The sequence below is a fragment of the Strigops habroptila genome, chromosome 6 (genome assembly GCF_004027225.2).
Source record: "Strigops habroptila isolate Jane chromosome 6, bStrHab1.2.pri, whole genome shotgun sequence".
Taxonomy (NCBI): Eukaryota; Metazoa; Chordata; class Aves; order Psittaciformes; family Psittacidae; genus Strigops; species Strigops habroptila.
Genome location: NC_044282.2, coordinates 44,502,611 through 44,521,798, shown reverse-complemented (window position 1 = coordinate 44,521,798; position 19,188 = coordinate 44,502,611). Strand labels below are relative to the sequence as shown.

Sequence of the window (19,188 nt, the reverse complement as noted above, 5' to 3'; positions counted from 1 at the left end):
ATGTGCTCCCCTGGAAGACGGGTGAAATCTTTTCGCATATTCCGTAGTTCGGTTGAGGTCCGGGGTCGAGAAGTGACCTCTTCTTCTTCTTCCTCTTCCTCTGACCCATGTAGTAGTAACTCTTGTTCAGGTGCTGTTGCATATAGTAATGGCACTGGGTCTTCATCTTTCTTCGCTTCGCGGGTTGCTCTTTGTGCCTTTCGTTTGCTTTTGCTTACAGGGGCAACAGACATTGTCACGAACTGGCCATTTGGTTTAGCTGCAGTGTTTGTCACTGTGGTTGGAGTGGCTGCAGTGTCTGCCACTAGGATTGGAGTGGTTGCAATGTCTATTGCTGGGGTTGGTGCAGCTGTTGTGCTTGGGAGTTGAGTAACACCAACAGCTGCATTATCTGTTGCTGTCGGGGTTTGAGTAGCTACTGTGCTTGTCACTGGGGTTGGTGTAGCTGCAGTGCTTGGAGTAGCCATATTGTCTGTTGCTGTCGGGGTTTGAATAGCTACTGTGCATGTCACTGGGGTTGGTGTAGCTGTGGTGCTTGGAGTAGCTATATTGTCTGTTGCTGTCGGGGTTTGAGTAGCTACTGTGCTTGTCACTGGGGTTGGTGTGGCTGCGGTGCTTGGAGTAGCCACATTGTCTGTTGCTGTCGGGGTTTGAGTAGCTGTTGTGCTTGTCACTGGGGTTGGTGTAACTGCTGTATTTGAAGTTGGAGTAGTTGCGTTGTCTGTTGTGGTCAGGGTTTGAGTAGCTGTTGTGCTTGTCACTGGGGTTGATGTAGCTGCTGTACTTGGAGTAGCTGTGTTGACTGTTGTGGTCAGGGTCTGAGTAGCTGCTGTGCTTGTAGTTGGCATAGCTGCGTTGTCTGTTGCTTTGCCATCAGATCCAGAGACATTTTTTTCCCTTTGAAGGTGCTGGATAGTGTTGAGCAGGGCTCTGTAGGCATAGGCCAAGCCCCAGCACGTTGCCAAAATTTGTCCCTCTCTGGTATAACCAGGACGACAGCACACCTCGTTTAAGTGTTTTACTAGTTTTTCCGGATGTTGCACTTGTTCAGTGGTGAAGTTCCAAAGCACTGGAGGGGCCCACTGGCCTAGGTACTTGCCCATACTATCCCACACACCCTGCCACTCATAACTGTCCAGCCTCAGGGAAAATCTCCTGGTGGTCCTCCTATATCGTCGTCTAACCCTAGACCAGATTCGAACCTGATACTGCTGAATTTTTGACATTAAACGAAATAGGATGTTCCTACGACGGGATGGCCGTGGGTAAAACACACTCCGTATGTTTGCCAACATGCTGATCCCCAGCACAATCAGCAGGCAGGTTTCAAGGGTACTCAAAGGCCATCTAAAACCTTCAGAACTCTCAATTGCTGTTGCAAATAGGCTGGTGGGGGAACGGGGGGTGAAAGAGAATGCTTCCTTCGTAAGTTTACCCCCCGAGGAGAAAAAAAAAGATATGCAATTGCTAAAATATTTCATTATATACCTCCCAATGTATAGTGGTGATGGCCACGCTGGAAGCACAAACCAGACCAGTTTCATGATCAATGAGTCTATTGTATTACAAGTCATTACCATGAAGTACAGTGAAACAAGAACCTTAGCCCAGGCCCCCCAGCCGATAAACGCTAAAACAGCAAATAGTGGCTGTAAGTAAGGTACAACATGCTGAAACTCTGAGATCAAGCGCAACACGTCTGAGAGCCAAATAATCACCATTGTGACGAGTAGTAACAATGAATGCTTATCACAAATATGATTAAACACACTCTGGTCAGATCTGTCGTTATCTCAACCTTTCGTGCCCCACGTTGGGCGCCAAAAAGAACTGTCGTGGTTTGAGCCCAGCTGGTAACTCAGAACCACACAGCCGCTCGCTCACTCCCCCCCCCCCTTCTTCCTCCCCCCCGCTCCCGGAGGGATGGGGAGGAGAATGGGAAGAATGCAACTCCCACGGGTTGAGATAAGAGCAGTCCCGCAACTAAGGTATAACACAAAACCACTACTGCTACCACCAATGATAATAACGATTAGTGAAATAACAAGGGGAGAGGATACAATTGCTCACCACCCGCCGACCGATACCCAGCCCGACCCGAGCAGTGATCTGGGCCTTCCGGGTAACTCCCCCCGGTTTATATACTGGGCATGACGTGCTGTGGTATGGAATACCCCTTTGGCTAGTTTGGGTCAGGTGTCCTGTCTCTGCTTCCTCCCGGCTTCCCCTCCTCCCTGGCAAAGCATGAGACTGAGAAAGTCCTTGGTCGGAATAAACATTACTTAGCAACAACTAAAAACATCAGTGTTATCAGCGTTGTTCCCAGGCTGAAAGTTAAAAAACACAGCACTGCACCAGCTACTAAGCAGGAGAAAAATGACTGCTATAGCTGAACCCAGGACATGAAGAAAAGTTCCAACTGAGTAAAATGACCCAATACAAGCTAAATTGTAGCTGGCTGGAAAAACATATTTTACATTTCTTCCTTTTCTAATAAAGTGTCATAAGAACTTTGATTATCACAGTTTGCAATATATCTGAAAGACTGCGTTATTGTTCTATTGTGAAGATACTCACTGATTTGGACTGAAAAAAATATTACCGAATAGCTGAACACCAGTGTCTCACACACATAACTGTTTCTTGGAAGCCTCCTTATGCTCCAATTTTGCTTGTTTTTTGGGTTTTTTTTAGAATCATAAAATTGGATCTTAGACATGTGATTGCAGAAATGTTCGTATTTATCTTTTGTGTAAAATACTGCATGTTGTTTTCCCGAATGGAAGCAGTGAAACTCAGGTGATGCAACAAATATGGCTAACACCCAGGTGGAATTCTTCTATCAAGCAAAGAGAGTCATGCAGACTGGATGTCTACAGAAAACATGTTTAGTGAAAAGGGAACTCACCTGATACATGGAGACAATTTATAACTTTATTCAGTCTCTCAGAAAAACAATTTTGACTCAGAGGTAAGCTGCTGCAATTTTACCCAATAAATTGATGCTTTTTAGTGTAGAAATGCAACCTCTCCCGCAAGCCCTCAGTTACTGTTTGTGCTACATATGTCTCCCATCTCCTCTCAGATCGGCTTCAAAAATGTTGAAAATTACTCACTGATTTAGAAATAAAGCCCCCTTCCCCAGTTTTTAAGAATAATTTTGTAACACTAAAGTGAATATATATGCCCTACCACTGCATCCAAGTTTGTTGTATTTGAAAATATATGTAACAGCACAGCATTAATCATGTGCAAAAGTAACAGTATATGATTTTTTTTTTTTTAAATAGACTTAAAGGGAGTCATTAACTCTACATGTAACACCATTAAAGTGATTAAAATGTCCTCCTCCACTAGCTATGACATTTTTCTCCCCTGTAAATTACATTGGTAGAGCACTTCTACATCAGTTAAGAAAATGTAGTTAGTAACCCTTTCCTGGTCTAGTAGCTTGATGAAATGATTGCGTACTTAGGGCAAACACTGTGTATTTATAGTGGCAAGATCCAGTAGTCTTTTTTTAGGTATGGTATTATCAAAGACATAATTTTCCCATAGCTGCAAACACCTTATGAGTCAAAATATCAGAAATGCCTCTAGTGAGAAATACTGTGCTATTTGTTCAAATTAAAAACCATTAACCTAAAATATGGAATAATTGGAACCAACTTAATTGCAGCTCGCACCTTGTATGTATAATTTTTATTTGCTGCTGTAAAACAAAGCAACGCTGTGAAGACAAGCTCTTGCTTACATTTATTTGCTCTAGAGGTAGATGCATGTTCCTATACTAGACTAATAAAATTTTTCAGAAACTGACAACTCAGATTTTCTGTTTTCAGTTGAAAAAAAGTAAGCATTTAGCTTCTACAGATGTGTAACTCTATTTACAAGTTATCATCTCTATGATAAGCACACAGATTTATAGAATTACTTTGCTGGACCACTCTAGCACTCCCATATTCTTTAAAAGCCTCAAAGTTGTAAAACTAGTTCTACTGCACAATCTCTGCACCACTACCCTACCAGTACAGCATTTACAATTCACTGTTACCCATTCCACAGCAGAAACTTACAATGTGAAAACACAGATGTTCAATAAACCATCTAGCTATCCTCGGGTTACTGCTACAAACCTCACTCAAATCAACTAGCCCAAATTCATGCTGAACAAACAATTTTGTTAGCCAAGTTTAACACAGAGTTCAGTTCCTGGTGAATAACTATTTGTCTTAGAAATGATGCTGCTGTTGGTTGTCTCATCAGAAAAGCTGCACATTTGGAAGTTCAGCTTATTACCGTCCTGATACCATTTGGTTTTTGACAACTAATTGTGATTAAGGAAACTTTTGCAGACTGTTTGCACTACAATCCCCCAAAAAGGACTTCTGTCTCCAACATTCTTTGCTTAAAGCACTAACTTCATCTTATCCACTGTCAGTTAAACCACAGCACGCACAGAATTGTTTTTTAATTTGTACAAGTAAATGTTTTTTACTGGAACTTTTATAAGGAAGATGAGAAGTTACTACTCAAGGATGTACACTGGAATAAATTTAAGATATTATTTTGCGACCCTGGTGAACTAGTATCTGCGTTTTTAGTTTTAATCTAGGAAGTATTGTCAATATATGTAAGGATCACATCACCAAACAGGGATCAGATGACTTATAATATCAGAATAATAGAAAAGGTAAACCACACTCATTAACAGGGTAAGCCATGTAACTTACAACAGAATGTGTTGAGTTCTGGACAGTAATAATACAAAAGATGTTAGCTTCCATTGGAAGAGATTCTGAGAAGAGCTCTTAGGATGATTATGAAGACATCCATGATGAGATGACTAGAGAAGAGTTATTTTTGCCTTTAAAAACAAAATCTGAAAAGTGGAAATGTCTCTGCTGTCTACCCACACAAAGTACGAGCAGAGAGGAAGCAAATACTAAGAAAAGAAAATGACTTAAAAAGCAACATGAGATCAAAACGCTTAAACGGTTGTAAACAACTTTATCTTTGATTAGAAAAAAGATTTTGAGAGAGGACTGATGAGAATTTCTCTGATTAACCACCAAAGGAATGAAGTTCTGGAATAGCCTTTGAAAGTAGTAGCAATGTAACTGTATTTGTTAAAACAGCCAAATAAAGTAACAGATGCTATTACACAATAGAATAGAGAAGCTCCAGAGTTGCAGCTGAAGAGCTGTGGCATGAAGATTTGGGATACTGATGAGTGACTGAGCATACTTTTCCTATTCACATAGGATTAAACCAGTAACTAGATATAAATGTAGCAGTTTTCTCTGGACTAGAAAGGCTTGGAATACCTTTTGTTGGGGTTTTTTACGTTTCAGCTGTCACTGGTGTCTTCCAACAGCATATGATAGTTCTTGAGACTTTCAGATGGGATCTCAGATTTACACATCTAATTTAGATCTGATTGGTAACTGTACTGATTAGGTCTTCTTTGCCTTAACAGTTCAGACATCACCTCACATGCAAACACCTAAATAATAGGTATCAATCTGAAGCCTATCCTAGTTCTATGCATTTCTCTTCTGTGCTGTGGACCTATTTGAAACAGACTCTTAAGTTGCTGTCCATCACTGCAAGGGATTGAATTGGGTGACTGAAATTCTCTCCTTAATACTCATGTTCATGTGTAGTTCACATGGGTACCAAACAGCTAAGGAAAAAAAATAAAATTTTAGCTTAATGGAAATTGCACAGCAATATTGCTAACTTTCACCAGTTTTTATTTTACCAGATGTTAATATTGCCTATAAATGGTCCTCTGCATGAAAAGACACATTCACTGAACATATTTGGTCAGGAATTCACTCATAAAGAAAGTAAAATCAGTGGCTGCTAGCAGAGCACTTACTATATGTCATTCTGGCCTACTGTGTATGTAAAAAGCACACATCTTTTTAATTAATATCATCTAGCATTGGATTTTAATATTTCTAAGTCTGAAATACCTTTTAAGACTTTTGCCCATCAGAAATAAATTTTCCACATTAAGGATTTCACAAAAAAACAGCAATGTCTGCAAAGGAAAAAATACTCCAAAACTTATTCTAATAATAAAAAGAAATAGTTCTGCAAACCCCCTGAGATATAGTTATATTGCATACTCAAGAATAACCAGCAGCTAATGACTAGAAGCCTTGAAAACTGACAAACATCCTGACATCTAGCTGAGTGGCTGCAATTTTATAAAAAACCCAAACCGCTTCTAATAAGACAAATTAAAAAAAAAAAAAAATAAAAATCTGCTACATGCTACAGGTAGCAAAAAAAATTTGACAGCTGCAGATTGCCTTCTATCTTTGCTTTGATTCTAGAAGCCTTAACATTGCTCCTCTGGAGCTTAAGAGCACACTCAAAGCTAAAACAGCATCAGTGGTAGCGCTGTATTTAAGATGATCTGTAGCGTAGAAGAACATTTGGCATGGACACAGCTACAAGGCTGAACAGAAAAACATTTTCCATACATCAAAACTCCTCTTCTGGAAGAGAGAAATGAAGTGCAGCAAAAGGCTTTTCCTACTTTGACACTGATAGAGACAAGACTTCTTTCTTATCAAGATTTTTTTCCCCTCCAAACTCTCAAAGTAAGCAAAACATTGAGATGAATAGAAAGATATCTATCCTCACAATGGAGATCACAAGCTGTTCTTTCAGGTTTGTTTTCTAAAATTACCTCTGAATTTCTTTAACAGCGCTTAGGGACCACCTAGAGTTTTTGTAACATGACAAAAAAGTCTCCTTTGGAGCTTGTTATATAACACGAATTAAAAAGATGTTAAATACACAATACGGACTGTCATCTATTTTTTCAAAAACAAGATGAGCCTAAAATATTTAGACATTTCAACAGGTTAAGTAAGGCTCAGTCATGTAATAGTTGTTCCAAACAGGAACACAATGGTTGAAATAACACGACAAGGTTCACAAGGCTGCTACATGCAATGATTTCCAGGTCCGAAATATTTACATTAAGGATAGGTTTTTACCTTAGAGAAAATTAAATTTTCATTTGGAAGTAATTTAGTTTAGTTTTCCTGTACTAAAGTGAAAAATTAAGGCTGCTGAAATTGTCACATCAGCTTTGCTTGCCATTTACAATGACTGGTATGTCTTATCTTTTGTAAAACACTAAGGTGAAAACATATGCAGATAAATAAAAAAGTGATTAAAATCTGTTTTGCAACCATTTACATTACATAAAAATTAACAGCTGATAAAATTCACAGTAACTCAAAATTACTTTTTCCTCTAACTTCTGCATATGAAGAAAAAAATATTTACTATGGCATTTAAAACCAAATATTTAAATCCCAGTGTCATTTCCACTAAAAACTGCTGTACTTTGGCTAGTACTTTTGCAGGATCATGAATAGACTGATATGTAGGGCTTTTTCAGTTTCCTCTCACAGTCAGTAGGTCCCAATTACCTTGAGGGAAGCTGGGTATTTAACAGATATTGAATTATGAAGACTGTTACTTACAATTAGCTGTTTCAAGCCTACAAATGACTGTTCTACGGAGTTGGCATTTAAAACTTGTCTCTTCACTGCAGCTTGCTCCCCCAAGAAGCGAAGCATTAAGTCTTTTACCGCATCTCCCTTGGTGTTCATGGAACAGAAAAAGGAGAAACATAACAAGACACTTTTAAACATTATTTTAGCAAAATAAAATGTTGAATTAAAGCTGAGCAATATAGTTCTTTCCCCTTGAGAAATGCTTATTTTCCAGTACTTTTAGTGTGAAATGAATATAAATGTGTATATGTTTACAGCATTTTAACGAAAACTTTTAGATTTACTCCACATTATTTGCTATATTCTTTTTTTCAATGTTTAGATTTCTGTTAGCATAGCAACATTCAGGCTTATTTGCTTCTCATTATTATCCTTCAAAGATCTGACAAAATACTCCTCAAAGATGTAAAAATCAGTAAGTTTTATGTGTTTTCAAATGGATATTAATGTTGAAAGGTGTAACCTACTGATGGAAGATAAGCGCGCATATGATCAGCCTTAAGTAGCCACAGAAAAACTTTAAGAGACCATAAACCCAGGAGAACAGCAACCCTTTAACAAATATGCTTAATTTCAAAAGAATTAACTGCAGGAATCATCGGAGATTGTAACCTCAGAGAAATCGGGTTATCTGAGCTCAGTAACTTCAGACTTGAGACTAGTTGAGACAGATGTTTGAACAGATTTCTAAAGATAGACAAGATTAATTCTAGATTTTATGATATGAAGCAGCTAAGAGGAAGAGCATCCAAATCCAGGTTCTATTTCCAGCTTTGCTAGCAACAAACTGAGTAACTGATATGACACCCCCTGTGCCTCAATTTCCCTTTCTAATCTTTGTTCAATCATTATCTTCTGTGCCTTCCCATCTGTTGGCTGACATCCTTATAGTTCTGTGTACTAGAGATTTTCAACAGATAATAAAGAAATTCAAGCTGAATGTCAAGCAGCTACTGAAAAACTGTGGACAACACACTGAAAATCATGCTACTGTCTGCACACTCTTCAGGCACCATATCTGCCAATACAGAGTGTAGGACAGGGTAAGGGGGTGTGTGTCCCCTGTTCTTGCTGGGACTGTACACGTTACCATATACAAGAGAATCCCTTATGGTGTTAGAAGTTACCACATGCCAAAAGCAGGTAACAGAAATTACTTCTCCAAGATTTTTCCCAATCTTATGTTTTTATGCATTTTTAATTTAGAAAATAAATAGGAAAATGTATTATTAAAAATATTAACATTAATAGACAAACTTTAGATCATTATTACTTTTGTAAGCCAAAAGGTCCTCTTCCTTTTAGCTACCACTCACCAGAGAGAACCTCTGCACTCCTCACCATTCCTCCTCTCTGCAATTTGTTTTAATTCCATGATGTCTTTTCAGACCAGTGGTAACTAGAACAGCATGCAACATTTAACATGGTAAAGCAGAAAGTGAGTATGCAAAAATATAAGCATATAATGGAATATTTGCAAAGATCCCTCTAAAGAAACACAAAAACATTCACATGAAGAACTGAGGTAGGAAGCTGTTAGCACAGAGAGCAGGAAGCAAGCCACACAGCCTTTTGCCTAAAACAAGGTGAGCTACATAAAATACAGTACAGCTTAGCAATGATAAAGATAATTGATATTAAATGTTCGTACTTTCTCCAGGGACAGTGTTGGGAAATATGTTTGTATTTTCTGTCTGGTTTCTTGAGGAATGCGACTGCACCTACTGTTTCATTACATTGAAAATTTTTACCTCTACTGCTGTCACTTATTCTATGAATAAAAAAAATTTCCATCTTTTGAACAGAAGAGTCTGAAGGATTAAGAAAAGACAGCATGTGCAAAATGACATGAATACAAAAGAATTTTTAATTCCCTCCCCCCCAGTACTTTGGAGGAGGAAACATTACAAATGAATGCAATGAAACAAAGGACATAATGACAGCAGACAGTAACTGATGAAGAAAGGCATAATGGAAAGAGCATAGAAAGCAGTACTCCAACTTGTTTCCACGCTCAGGGAGCATAGGTAGAGATAAGCTGTACCATATGCAATTCAAGATAGTTTAAAAAAGAATGTTTCTTGAATGATCAGCAAAAGGTAGCACACAGCTGAAACCGAGTACATTTAGTATTTTTCTTAGTGTGATTTATTCACTTTTAAGACAAGACACTTGTAATAGGAACAAACACTTTCTGAGTGAGCAGGGGAATAAAAACCACTGAGCTCTTCAACATGTCACACAAAATTTCAATCCTTCCCTGAAGCATGCTTAGAGTTCACATGAAATGCACTTTTCAACTAACGTCTTTGTCTACCCCATGCCACCTGGTTTAACATCCTGCATTAACGTTTGGCATTAGCAAACCATTCAGACCATTGTTGGAAGCTGATTTAACATTGAAAACAAGCCTCCCACAATGTTTTAGTTGACACTTCAAGTACTCTACAATTATAGTTTCACTTAAATACACAATTTGCAGTACTAGAAGCATAATGAACAATGAACTAAAGCACAATGATACCAAACCAGGGGTTGTCAGGTCAGTCAAGGCATGTACTCAGGCCACTGAAAAGCAGTAACTGGAAGTGAGTAAAGTTGGATAAACATAAAGCACTTCAAAACTTGTCCCTGCTGACATGCCTACGGGACTGCTTATAAATTATAATCAACGAAGAAGGCAGCAGGAATGCCCTTTAATTCCACTGATGGTTTTACATCAGGTCTTACTGCAGAAATATGGCAATGTCCATCACATGGACATTGCCATAATGTCTTCTTTTCAATTAGGTACTAAATGGTAGATTTGCATATATGCACATGCCCAGATTCAGGGAAATCATCAGCATAACCAAGTCTTTAATCCTTGACTGGACTGAGGAAGGTGGGAAAGAACTACTGTAAAAAAACGAGGCCTGCAATAGGAGGCCCTCATCCTTGGGGCCTGGCAGAAGGAATCCTTCCTGCTGTCCATCCCATTAGCTGTCAGGAGAGATAAGCTACACACTCTTGAACTACTCCTCAAGGTCCAAGGGAATTTTGGGGAAGGTGGGAAGGAGTGGAGGAAGAATAGATTCCTATTACAATGTTTTCTTTCACTGGGCTAATTATTCGGCTCTGTGACGACAAAGAAATTTTTTAAGATCACGCTAACCCAAGAAGTAGCAGCAGCATGGCATATGTCTAAAACTGGTATCATTTATTGCTTGTGACAGAAGCCTAAGATTTGTCAGATAACTCAGCTACAAATCTGGACCTGATTCACTTCAGAAACTTTCCTGATAGTTCCTGCAGATGGGGAAATTACTGCAGACTGCTCTCTGCTTGTATTTGACTATTGACTGATAATCTTTGCTATGCTACAATTAAGGATTAAAGCATGCAACCCATCAACACCACCTCTTCAGACAACAACTGTATTATCCAGAGACATAAGACATGAAGGAATAGGATTAGCCTATTTCACAAAGAAAATTCCATTACGATACTTAGCCTTGGCTGAGCAGCCAGGATGAAATAGCTTCAAGAGAAATACTGAATAGATCCAACTGAAATTTCTCAAAATTCTGGAAAAAAAACCACCCCACTTTATGCCTTCTCACCAGTTGGGAACTCTGACAGAAGAGAAAGAAATGAGTTTCCACTACTATGTTTTTTTCCTTCGTGATGTCATCTGGAGTTTTCCCTTTACTTGGGGGTTATCCTTTCCCAGTAGCTTGCTCCAGCACTTAATCTTTCTTACAGCTTACACCTTTCCACTGCTTAGGGAAGATACAAGTGATGTAATTTCAGTCAGTGTTAACATTATAGAGAGCACTTGGAACATCAGTGAAAAATGTTATTTCCCACTTGGTTGCAACAGCGAATTCCACAAGCAAACAAAGCTGCCTGCTTTCAGACTTTGTAGTACTGCATACTGATTTTATATATATTCCAAATTTGAACATTATCTTACTAATTAGGAGGACCAGAAAAAAACTATTTAAAAATACAACCAGCTTTGGATGCTACGGAAACTGTCAACACTGGTTTTCAATGCATCCAACAAATTTCACTATGAATAAATCAGATCCGGTTTTAGCCCCTTCATGTATGAGTAGGCAGCAACATTGAATTTTCTAATAAGGACTGAAGCAATACACACAAGGTTACCATCAGTAACAATATGAAGCCCTGATATACAGATTATTGGATAGTTCTTATATTTCTAAAATACAATAATACACTAAGATATCGTAACAATCTTACCTGAATATTATCAAATTTTAATCCAGGCATGGTGAGATTTTCTTTGTCTATGAACACGGTGCTGTACTGTTGTGTGGCAACTGAAATTAGAACATTTCTGGTTTCCTCACTAGGAAGCCAAGCATCATTTCTTCTATCTAGTTCACTCATATTTAACGCTGTGGCAAACGGGTCATCACTGCCAGCAAAAACAGCTTGGATTTGTGAGAATGGCTTGGGGGACTGAGCGGTTTCTAGAGATGACAGAGGACCACCTGCTTCGGGTCTCCTGTTTCGCACAGAGAAAGTAGGGTTAGATGAAGCACAGGTACTGTCTCCACCATTAGAAAGAGAGGATATTTGATCTGGAACTGAAGAGTTTGCATTGGGATTACTAACAGAAATAAAATTGGATGTGGTAAATGAATCAAAAAAATCAGAAGCTAACGTATTAGTGTTAACAGTATCGCCAAAAAACTTGCTTAGACTAGGACTTGGTTGAACCACCTGTGGATTAGACTTCACTGGAGTCTCAATTATGCTGCTAAAACTGGGAGATTTTACCATCTGAGGCTCAAAGCCGTCAGGTAGGAACAACTGTGGCTGGTTATTAACATTGTTTGCTTGGCTGAAGATGGTACACACAGGGATAGGCTCAGCCTCAGAAGATGGTTTGCTGCTACTGGGTGATGATATCTGGTCCTCAGGTTTGCTTTCATCAGTATTATTTGGTTTTGTTTCAACAGGAACATTGTTTTCCAACTTTGGTTCCTCCTTCACTGCTTCCTGAATTGATTCTTCCTTTAAAGAGGCCTGATCATCTGTTCCAATCTCAGAGATGTCTTTGGGGGTTTCTTCATGTTCAGTTTCACTCTCATTACTTAAAAACTCTTCTTTATCCACTTCTGCTTGAGTTTTTTGATTATCTTTAGCTTCCATTTGTTCTACAATCTCCTGGAGACAACCAAGTTCACCTGTGTCATCTTCACTGTTGTTTGGAGAATCTGAAATAATGACACTCTCCATCATCTGTTCATTAAGTTTATCCACAAAATTATTTGAGTCTTCTGACACAGTTTCATTCCCTTCAGACTCAAATTCATCCCCACCAAGATCAATTGTTTCCTCGTGAAAGAGAATTTCTTCCTGAGTTTTCTGTTGAACTATGTTTCTGCTGTCATCTTGATCTGGGGTGCTCTTTGCATCCTTAGGATCACTCTCTTTATTCTCCATGGTAGCTGAAGAGGGGGAAATGCCCACCAAAACACAGGTTAGTTTTACTACTCGGGTCTTGCTCACGTGCCACCTGAAACTCCAAAGTATCATGCAAATACTTAAATTCCTACTTTAAAAATACAGTAATTTCACTAATTGACATCTACCTACAGAATAAATTAATTCTGAAACAGGCTTCCTCTTTATCCTTTCTGCAAGTCGCACAGATATTGCGATTGAAGCTCAAATGCCTCCCACAAAACGGAATCTGCTTTTCCGCTGGCACAGACTGGCTCGGTGCCCATGCACGAAGAGGAAAGGGGGGGCTTACGGCTGTCACCAGGGCAGGTGCCGAGCCCGGGCCAGCCGCGCAGGACGCGGAGCAGGAGCAGCACCGCTGCCTCTGCCCGCCCCGCAGCCCCAGCTCCCGGAGCCCAACCCCGACACCGCGGGCCCCCGGCCCCGACCGCCCCGCGCTGGGGTGGACGCGGCCTCCACCGCAGCCTCCGTCCACGTAGGCCCCGCCGCCCTCCCTTGGGGCTGGGGTGCCAAGGCTACCTCAGCGCCCGCCCGTCCCTCCGCCACCCCTAGGCCCGCATAGGCGCCCCGGGCCTCCCCTCACCTCCGCGCCGCGGCGGCAACACCCCCGCTCCGCCGCCGCGCCTGAGCCGCGGGCCGCAGTGCGCCTGCGCCACAGCACCTCCCGGAAGCGGCGGGCAGCGCCGAGGGTCATAAAGCCTGTGGGCAGCAGGGTGTGCCGCGCCGTTGGGCCGTGATGGAGGACGATGCGCCCGTGATCTACGGACTGGAGTTCCAGGTGGGTGCGGGGGGAGACTGAAGGAGGGGGGCAGGTGTCGGTCCTACCTCTGGTAAGGCGGTGGCTGCAGGCTGGGTGTGTGCAGCGGGGCGGGGGAGTGCCGGGGCGGGCGGTGGGGCCCGCCTAGGGGGATGACCGGCGTCCCCTCGCCCCCCCTGAGGCGGTGCCGGTGGCATCTCTGGCTTTTGGTGGTTCTTAGAACCTGCCCGTCGCGTTGGGGGTTTTAAAGGTGGCAGAGCAGCGGACAGGAGTTGGTCCCTACTCCAAAACTTGCTGTTTCTAGGGCGAGGGCGCCAGTGTGGGTGCAGGGGCTGAGGGCCAGGGGGCTTCCTTCACAGCCGTGTCCAGCCTGGCTGGGGGGCTCCTGCTCTGTCACCAGCCCCTGGTCTGCCTCTGGAGGAGTGTTTGGCTCTGGGTTGTAGGAAAATAGCAGTAGTCTCAATGACGTTCTTGTACTTGTTTATTCCTTTTCAGAAATACTAATAATAACAACAAAATGCTGTTGTGAGGCAAGGGCATGAAACTGTTTCTGATAAGTTGCCAGTTTTGGTTGGTTATACTCAACTGTAACGCTACTTGATGTCTGTGGGATCTCTTGCTGTGTGTTCCATTTCTGTGCATGTGTCCCATTGGACAAATTTGTCCATCATGTTGCTGTTCATGGTTATAAGCAAAGGGGACTGTCAAACTTAAGAACTTACTGATCATCTTCACGGAGGAACACAGGTCTGATGTTTAATGAAGTTTCTACAAGTTCTGGGAAAACAAACAGCTTGGTAGCTGGGGGGTTGAGAGGAACCCTAATTTATGATTCCCACAATAAGGGTTTTACTTAGCTGTTACATGTTCTCTTTGGCAACAGCTGGCTTATCATTGTTGTCGTTATAGCAGAATAGGAGGCGCTGTGTTTCTTCTGCAGCTCACAGAGCCATGTTGTCATTCTGCAGTAGATGTACTAATAAAAATATATACATATGCACTTATTTTTTTGTTAGGCACCTTTACCAAAGTGCTCGTAGAAAGTAATACATGGAGGTTCTTTGTACCAGGTTTGTGTGTCCTTGCTACTGAGTTGTGTGCTTTGTAATCCTGACTGTACCAATAGATCGCCTTAGAAAATAGTATATTTGTTTGGATTTCCTGTTGTATAGGAGCTAGTGTGTAATTTTCACTTGTATTAAATGTTGAAGCTACTGAAGTCTGATAATATGCTATTGTTTTGTGATTGGCTAGAGATGGCTGTAACTCAGACTTCAAACTTAAAATATCTTTTGCAGAATAGAATATATATCTTGTACTTAATAAAACTCATAGCTTCCTTCTAGTAGGTCATATATAATAAGTCTTCCAGAAATTTTGGAAAGCTAGCCTATGTGTTGTCTGGGACCTTCATTGACCTGTGTCCCCCACCACCTCAAATCATACATCTCCTTCAGACCTCTTTTTGCAAAGCAACTGGGCTGTCTGGTGGGAGGATAAAGCAAAAGGACTCAGAAAGTGGGTTTAATCAGAAGGAATTGCAGTTAATACAGATCACTTAGAGAGAAAGTAGGGAAAGAAAAGGTGGTTTACGCCTAATTCGGAAAAGAAGCATTGTGGTGAAGATTCTATTCTTGATCTCCATTAACTGCCAGCGTGGCTTTCAACCAAATTGCATGTCGGTGCTTTCTGAAAAAGGCTCTGATGGAAAGACTTAATCCTAAAACTGGTCTGGCTTTTCCAGCTTGAATCTCCAGGCCTAATAAGAAAATTAATTTTTTTTAGGCCTGGTTTCTTCTCTGTTGCTAGACCATAATGGCTAGCTGCATCAGCACAACTACTGCTTCTTTCCAGTGTGTGTCAGAAGTACTGTGACTGAAAGCATCTCTTCAGATGAATTTTTCAGCCCAGTTTGAAGAATTTTGTTATGTTTTTTTCTTTATTTTTTTGGTTTGTTTTGTCATTATTTCCAAACTTTACTTCAGCTCTATGATGAGTTTATTCAAAGTTGAGATTTATAAAGTATTTAAAAGGAATGATCTTCTTGCTCTTGTTATAAATAAAAATTGCATGTCACAAAACCATGGCATCTAGAAGCTGCATGAGGGATTGCAGACTAAGAAGTTACATGATGGGACAACTGGCTGGATAGATGAGGGGAGAACAGTGGGTGTTGTCTACCTGGACTTCAGCAAGGCTTTGGACACTGTCTCCCATGACATCCTCATGGGCAAGCTCAGGAAGTGCAGAGTCCTGCACCTGGTGGGGAATAACCGCCTGCGCCTGTGTAGGCTGGGACCAACCTTCTGGAAAGTAGCTCTGCGGAGAGGGACCTGGGGGTCTTGGTGGGCAACAAGTTGTCCATGAGCTAGCAATGTGCCCTTGTGGCCAAGAAGGCCAATGGTATCCTTGGCTGTGTTAGGAAGAGTGTTGCCAACAGGTGGAGGAGGTGATCCTCTCTCTCTACTCAGCCCTGGTGAGGCCTCAGCTGGAGTACTGTATCCAGTTCTGGGCTCCCCAGTATAACAGGAGTAAGTCCAGCAAAGGGCTAGAATGGTTAAGGTCTGGAGCATCTCTCTTGTGAGGAAAGGCTGAGGGAGCTGCTCCTGTTCAGCCTAGAAAAGAGAAGGCTTGGGGGGAATCTGGTCAATGGGTAGAAGTATCTGAAGGGAGGGTGTCAAAAGGATTGGGGCCAGGCTCTTCTCGGTGGTGCCAGGCAGTAGGATGAGAAGCAATGGGTATAAACTAAAACAAAGGAAGTTCCACCTGAACATGAGGAAGAACTTCCTTACTGTGAGGGTGACTAAGCATTAGAATAAGTTGCTCAGAGACATTGTGGAGTCTCCTTCCCTGGAGATATTCAAGACCCGTCTGGACCCAATCCTAAGTAATGTGCTCAAGGTGACTCTGCTTGAGCAGGGATGTTGGATTAGATGATCTCCAGTGGTCCCTTCCAGCCTCAACCATTCTGTGATTTGGCCACTGCTGGAGAAAATGAAAGGCATATCTGCACAACCACATCTCATCCAATGCGGCCAAGTTTATAAGGACATAAAGCTGATTCCTCCTAGGGTCCTATCCACCAATTAACTTTAAATTGTTTCTGCACAATTTCTATTCATTTTTATATGCAAAATGTGCTTTGATGTATCCAGATAATTAAGATAACTTAGAATAATTAACAAATACACATTTCTCTCTCTTTTTTTTTTTTTTTTTTTTTAAATCCAGTTTTCATCAAAAAAGGCTTAGTGGATCAGGGTTGTCTTGCATAGAACCACCACATCACTCACAGTTCTGGCATGTGAGAATGGAAATGAAAGATACAAATCGTGAGCCCTTCTACAACTGTGTATAATTACTTAGCATGTGTAACTGCTGTGCAAGGAGTTTTACAAGTAACAGTGAGAAACAGTTTTGTTTTTCAAGGGTGCAGCCGAACATCTTAACAGCAAAACAAGATTAAAACTAGGGATGAATTCAGTTTTCTGTATGATTAGTTAAATTTTTGACCTGATTAGTTCCTCCTGTTTTGCTAGATGGCTGCAGCTTTTTCTTTTTGTGCTGTTTAGAACATTTGTATAACCCCAAGAATGCCATTTTTGGGAATAGTTCTTTGTTTTGGTTTGGTTTTTGTTTTGTAGGGTTTTTTTGTTTTTTTTTTCTTGTCTCTTGAATTTGTGAGTTATATGAACATTGTACAGACATAAAAAATATGTGTGAATTTTAGGGGGGATAATTCTTTTTGTGACTTTTTAATTTTAAAAGACAATAACCCACCATAATTGTTCTGATCATCCAACTGTAGTGAAAATGAGAAAATTGCAGAGGGGTGGTGAGTGAAAATGTGAGATGCTGCTTGAACTTAGGAGTGAGTGATGTGACTGTGGCTCGTGATGGTGAATATGGGGCAACAGCAGTAGCTGCAGAACATTTCAATACTGAAAGGTTATTCTTTTAAAAGGAATCTTGGTAGACTTCACCAATATCCTGAATTATGGAATGTGGTAAATGGGGTTCCAGGGGTATTGCTAAGTGCCATTTTTTGTCAGTGAAGTTATGTGCTTCTTACTTGTCCAATGTAGAGCTGACCTATGTTTATTATCTAACCCGGACTACCAGGTATGTTTACCCTGCGTTGAATAGGCTTTCATTTTCAGTGATTTGCAGTTTTCCCCATCCTATTCTTTGAGTGTTTAAATAGTGATGTTTTGGGTAGGTGAATAAGCACTACTGAATGTCTCAAAATTCCTTAGTTTAAGGTTGACTGGGTGATGCTGATATACCTGGAAACGAGCTGTGTGGAGGGGTGCTTTCTGGAACAGGTATTTGGCTCAGTTGCAATGCCAACTGTGATTCTTTTGGGGACAGCCTATATCTTGCTTGTTTAAAAGCCTGCAGAAGCTAGCCAGCATCATGCAGGGAGGGAGGAGTAACATTGCTTGTGCCAGAGGGTGGTAATTATGGAGCATATGTTTGGCACCTTTGATGGGTTTTAGGGATACCACAGTACTGAGCTGAATTTCAGCATGCTGGATATTCCTACTGCATGTTACATGTCAAAAGTATGTAGACTTGCAAGGGAGACCCATAATGAGGCGGAGGGAAGGACAGTAGAAGGCCTGCTGCTGACAGCAGGGCCCTACTACATGAGGGCAACTCCAGCTGCACCCTGAGATGGGGTATAGCTGAAGCAGTCTTAAGAAAAGTGCTCTAATGCTTTATCAGAGTTCTTGTACTGTGGTGTGGTCCTGTTGTGTTTCTTGGATAAGCAATACTTGGCCCATATTGTATTGTCAGTTAGTTAACAGGTTTTATGAGTCTGAACAGAGACTATTGATTTTTAGGACTTTCTTGCCCCTTTTCAAGAGTAAGGTGAAACTTTATTTCCGTAAAGCCAAATGTGACTTCTTAGTATGAGATTCTTAAAGCAGTACAAAATACCAACTGAAATAGATTGGTCAGAGGTCTTATACAATGTGTGTATATGTATAATGTGAGTGTGTATTGAGAATAACTCAATTGACCTGCCTTTTATGGAGCAGAAGGTAGGCGTAGATTTATTAGGAGTATAAAAAGGGGACTTTTTAGGGAGATGTATGTCAGTTGACAGTACCCAGGGAAATGTGTGTTGCCTTTCAGGCTCAGCTGTGTTCCCAATATGGGAGTAGAGCAGGAGGTTAGCTTATAACTTCTGTTGGCAGCGCTGTTCTCTTCTCTGGGAGAGCTTTTGTGGTCTCTCGTGGGATGAGAGGGAATGTGGGACTGAACAGAATGTAGATAATTTTGATACAGCTGTAGAGATTTATTGATACAGCTTCAGAGGATTTCTTCTTAAAATTGAATCAGTTCAAGAAACTGCATGGTAGTGTCTTAGTGAAATTCCTAGTTTTTGTCACAGTC

General features: G+C 40.9%; 2 protein-coding genes across 6 annotated transcripts in view; one reads left to right on the top strand and one right to left on the bottom strand.

Annotated features, from left to right (window-relative positions):
• The window catches only part of TRAPPC12 (trafficking protein particle complex 12), a 61,012-nt gene extending 47,272 nt beyond the window's left edge, over nt 1-13,740 (bottom strand). Inside the window, exons 1-3 of one of the 2 annotated variants that reach the window (XM_030490923.1) lie at nt 13,612-13,740; nt 11,796-13,012; nt 7,515-7,631 (exon numbers count right to left, since the gene is read on the bottom strand). In XM_030490923.1, coding sequence (XP_030346783.1) covers nt 7,515-7,631; nt 11,796-13,007 — 1,329 coding nt within the window. In that variant the 5' untranslated portion in view covers nt 13,008-13,012; nt 13,612-13,740. The remainder of the gene's footprint in view (nt 1-7,514; nt 7,632-11,795; nt 13,013-13,611) is intronic. The other variant, XM_030490922.1, reaches the window with a different exon arrangement.
• EIPR1 (EARP complex and GARP complex interacting protein 1) overlaps nt 13,676-19,188 on the top strand; it is a 114,150-nt gene continuing 108,637 nt past the window's right edge. For all 4 annotated transcript variants that reach the window (XM_030490928.1, XM_030490929.1, XM_030490926.1 and 1 more), the window contains exon 1: nt 13,676-13,806. In XM_030490928.1, coding sequence (XP_030346788.1) covers nt 13,765-13,806 — 42 coding nt within the window. In that variant the 5' untranslated portion in view covers nt 13,676-13,764. The remainder of the gene's footprint in view (nt 13,807-19,188) is intronic.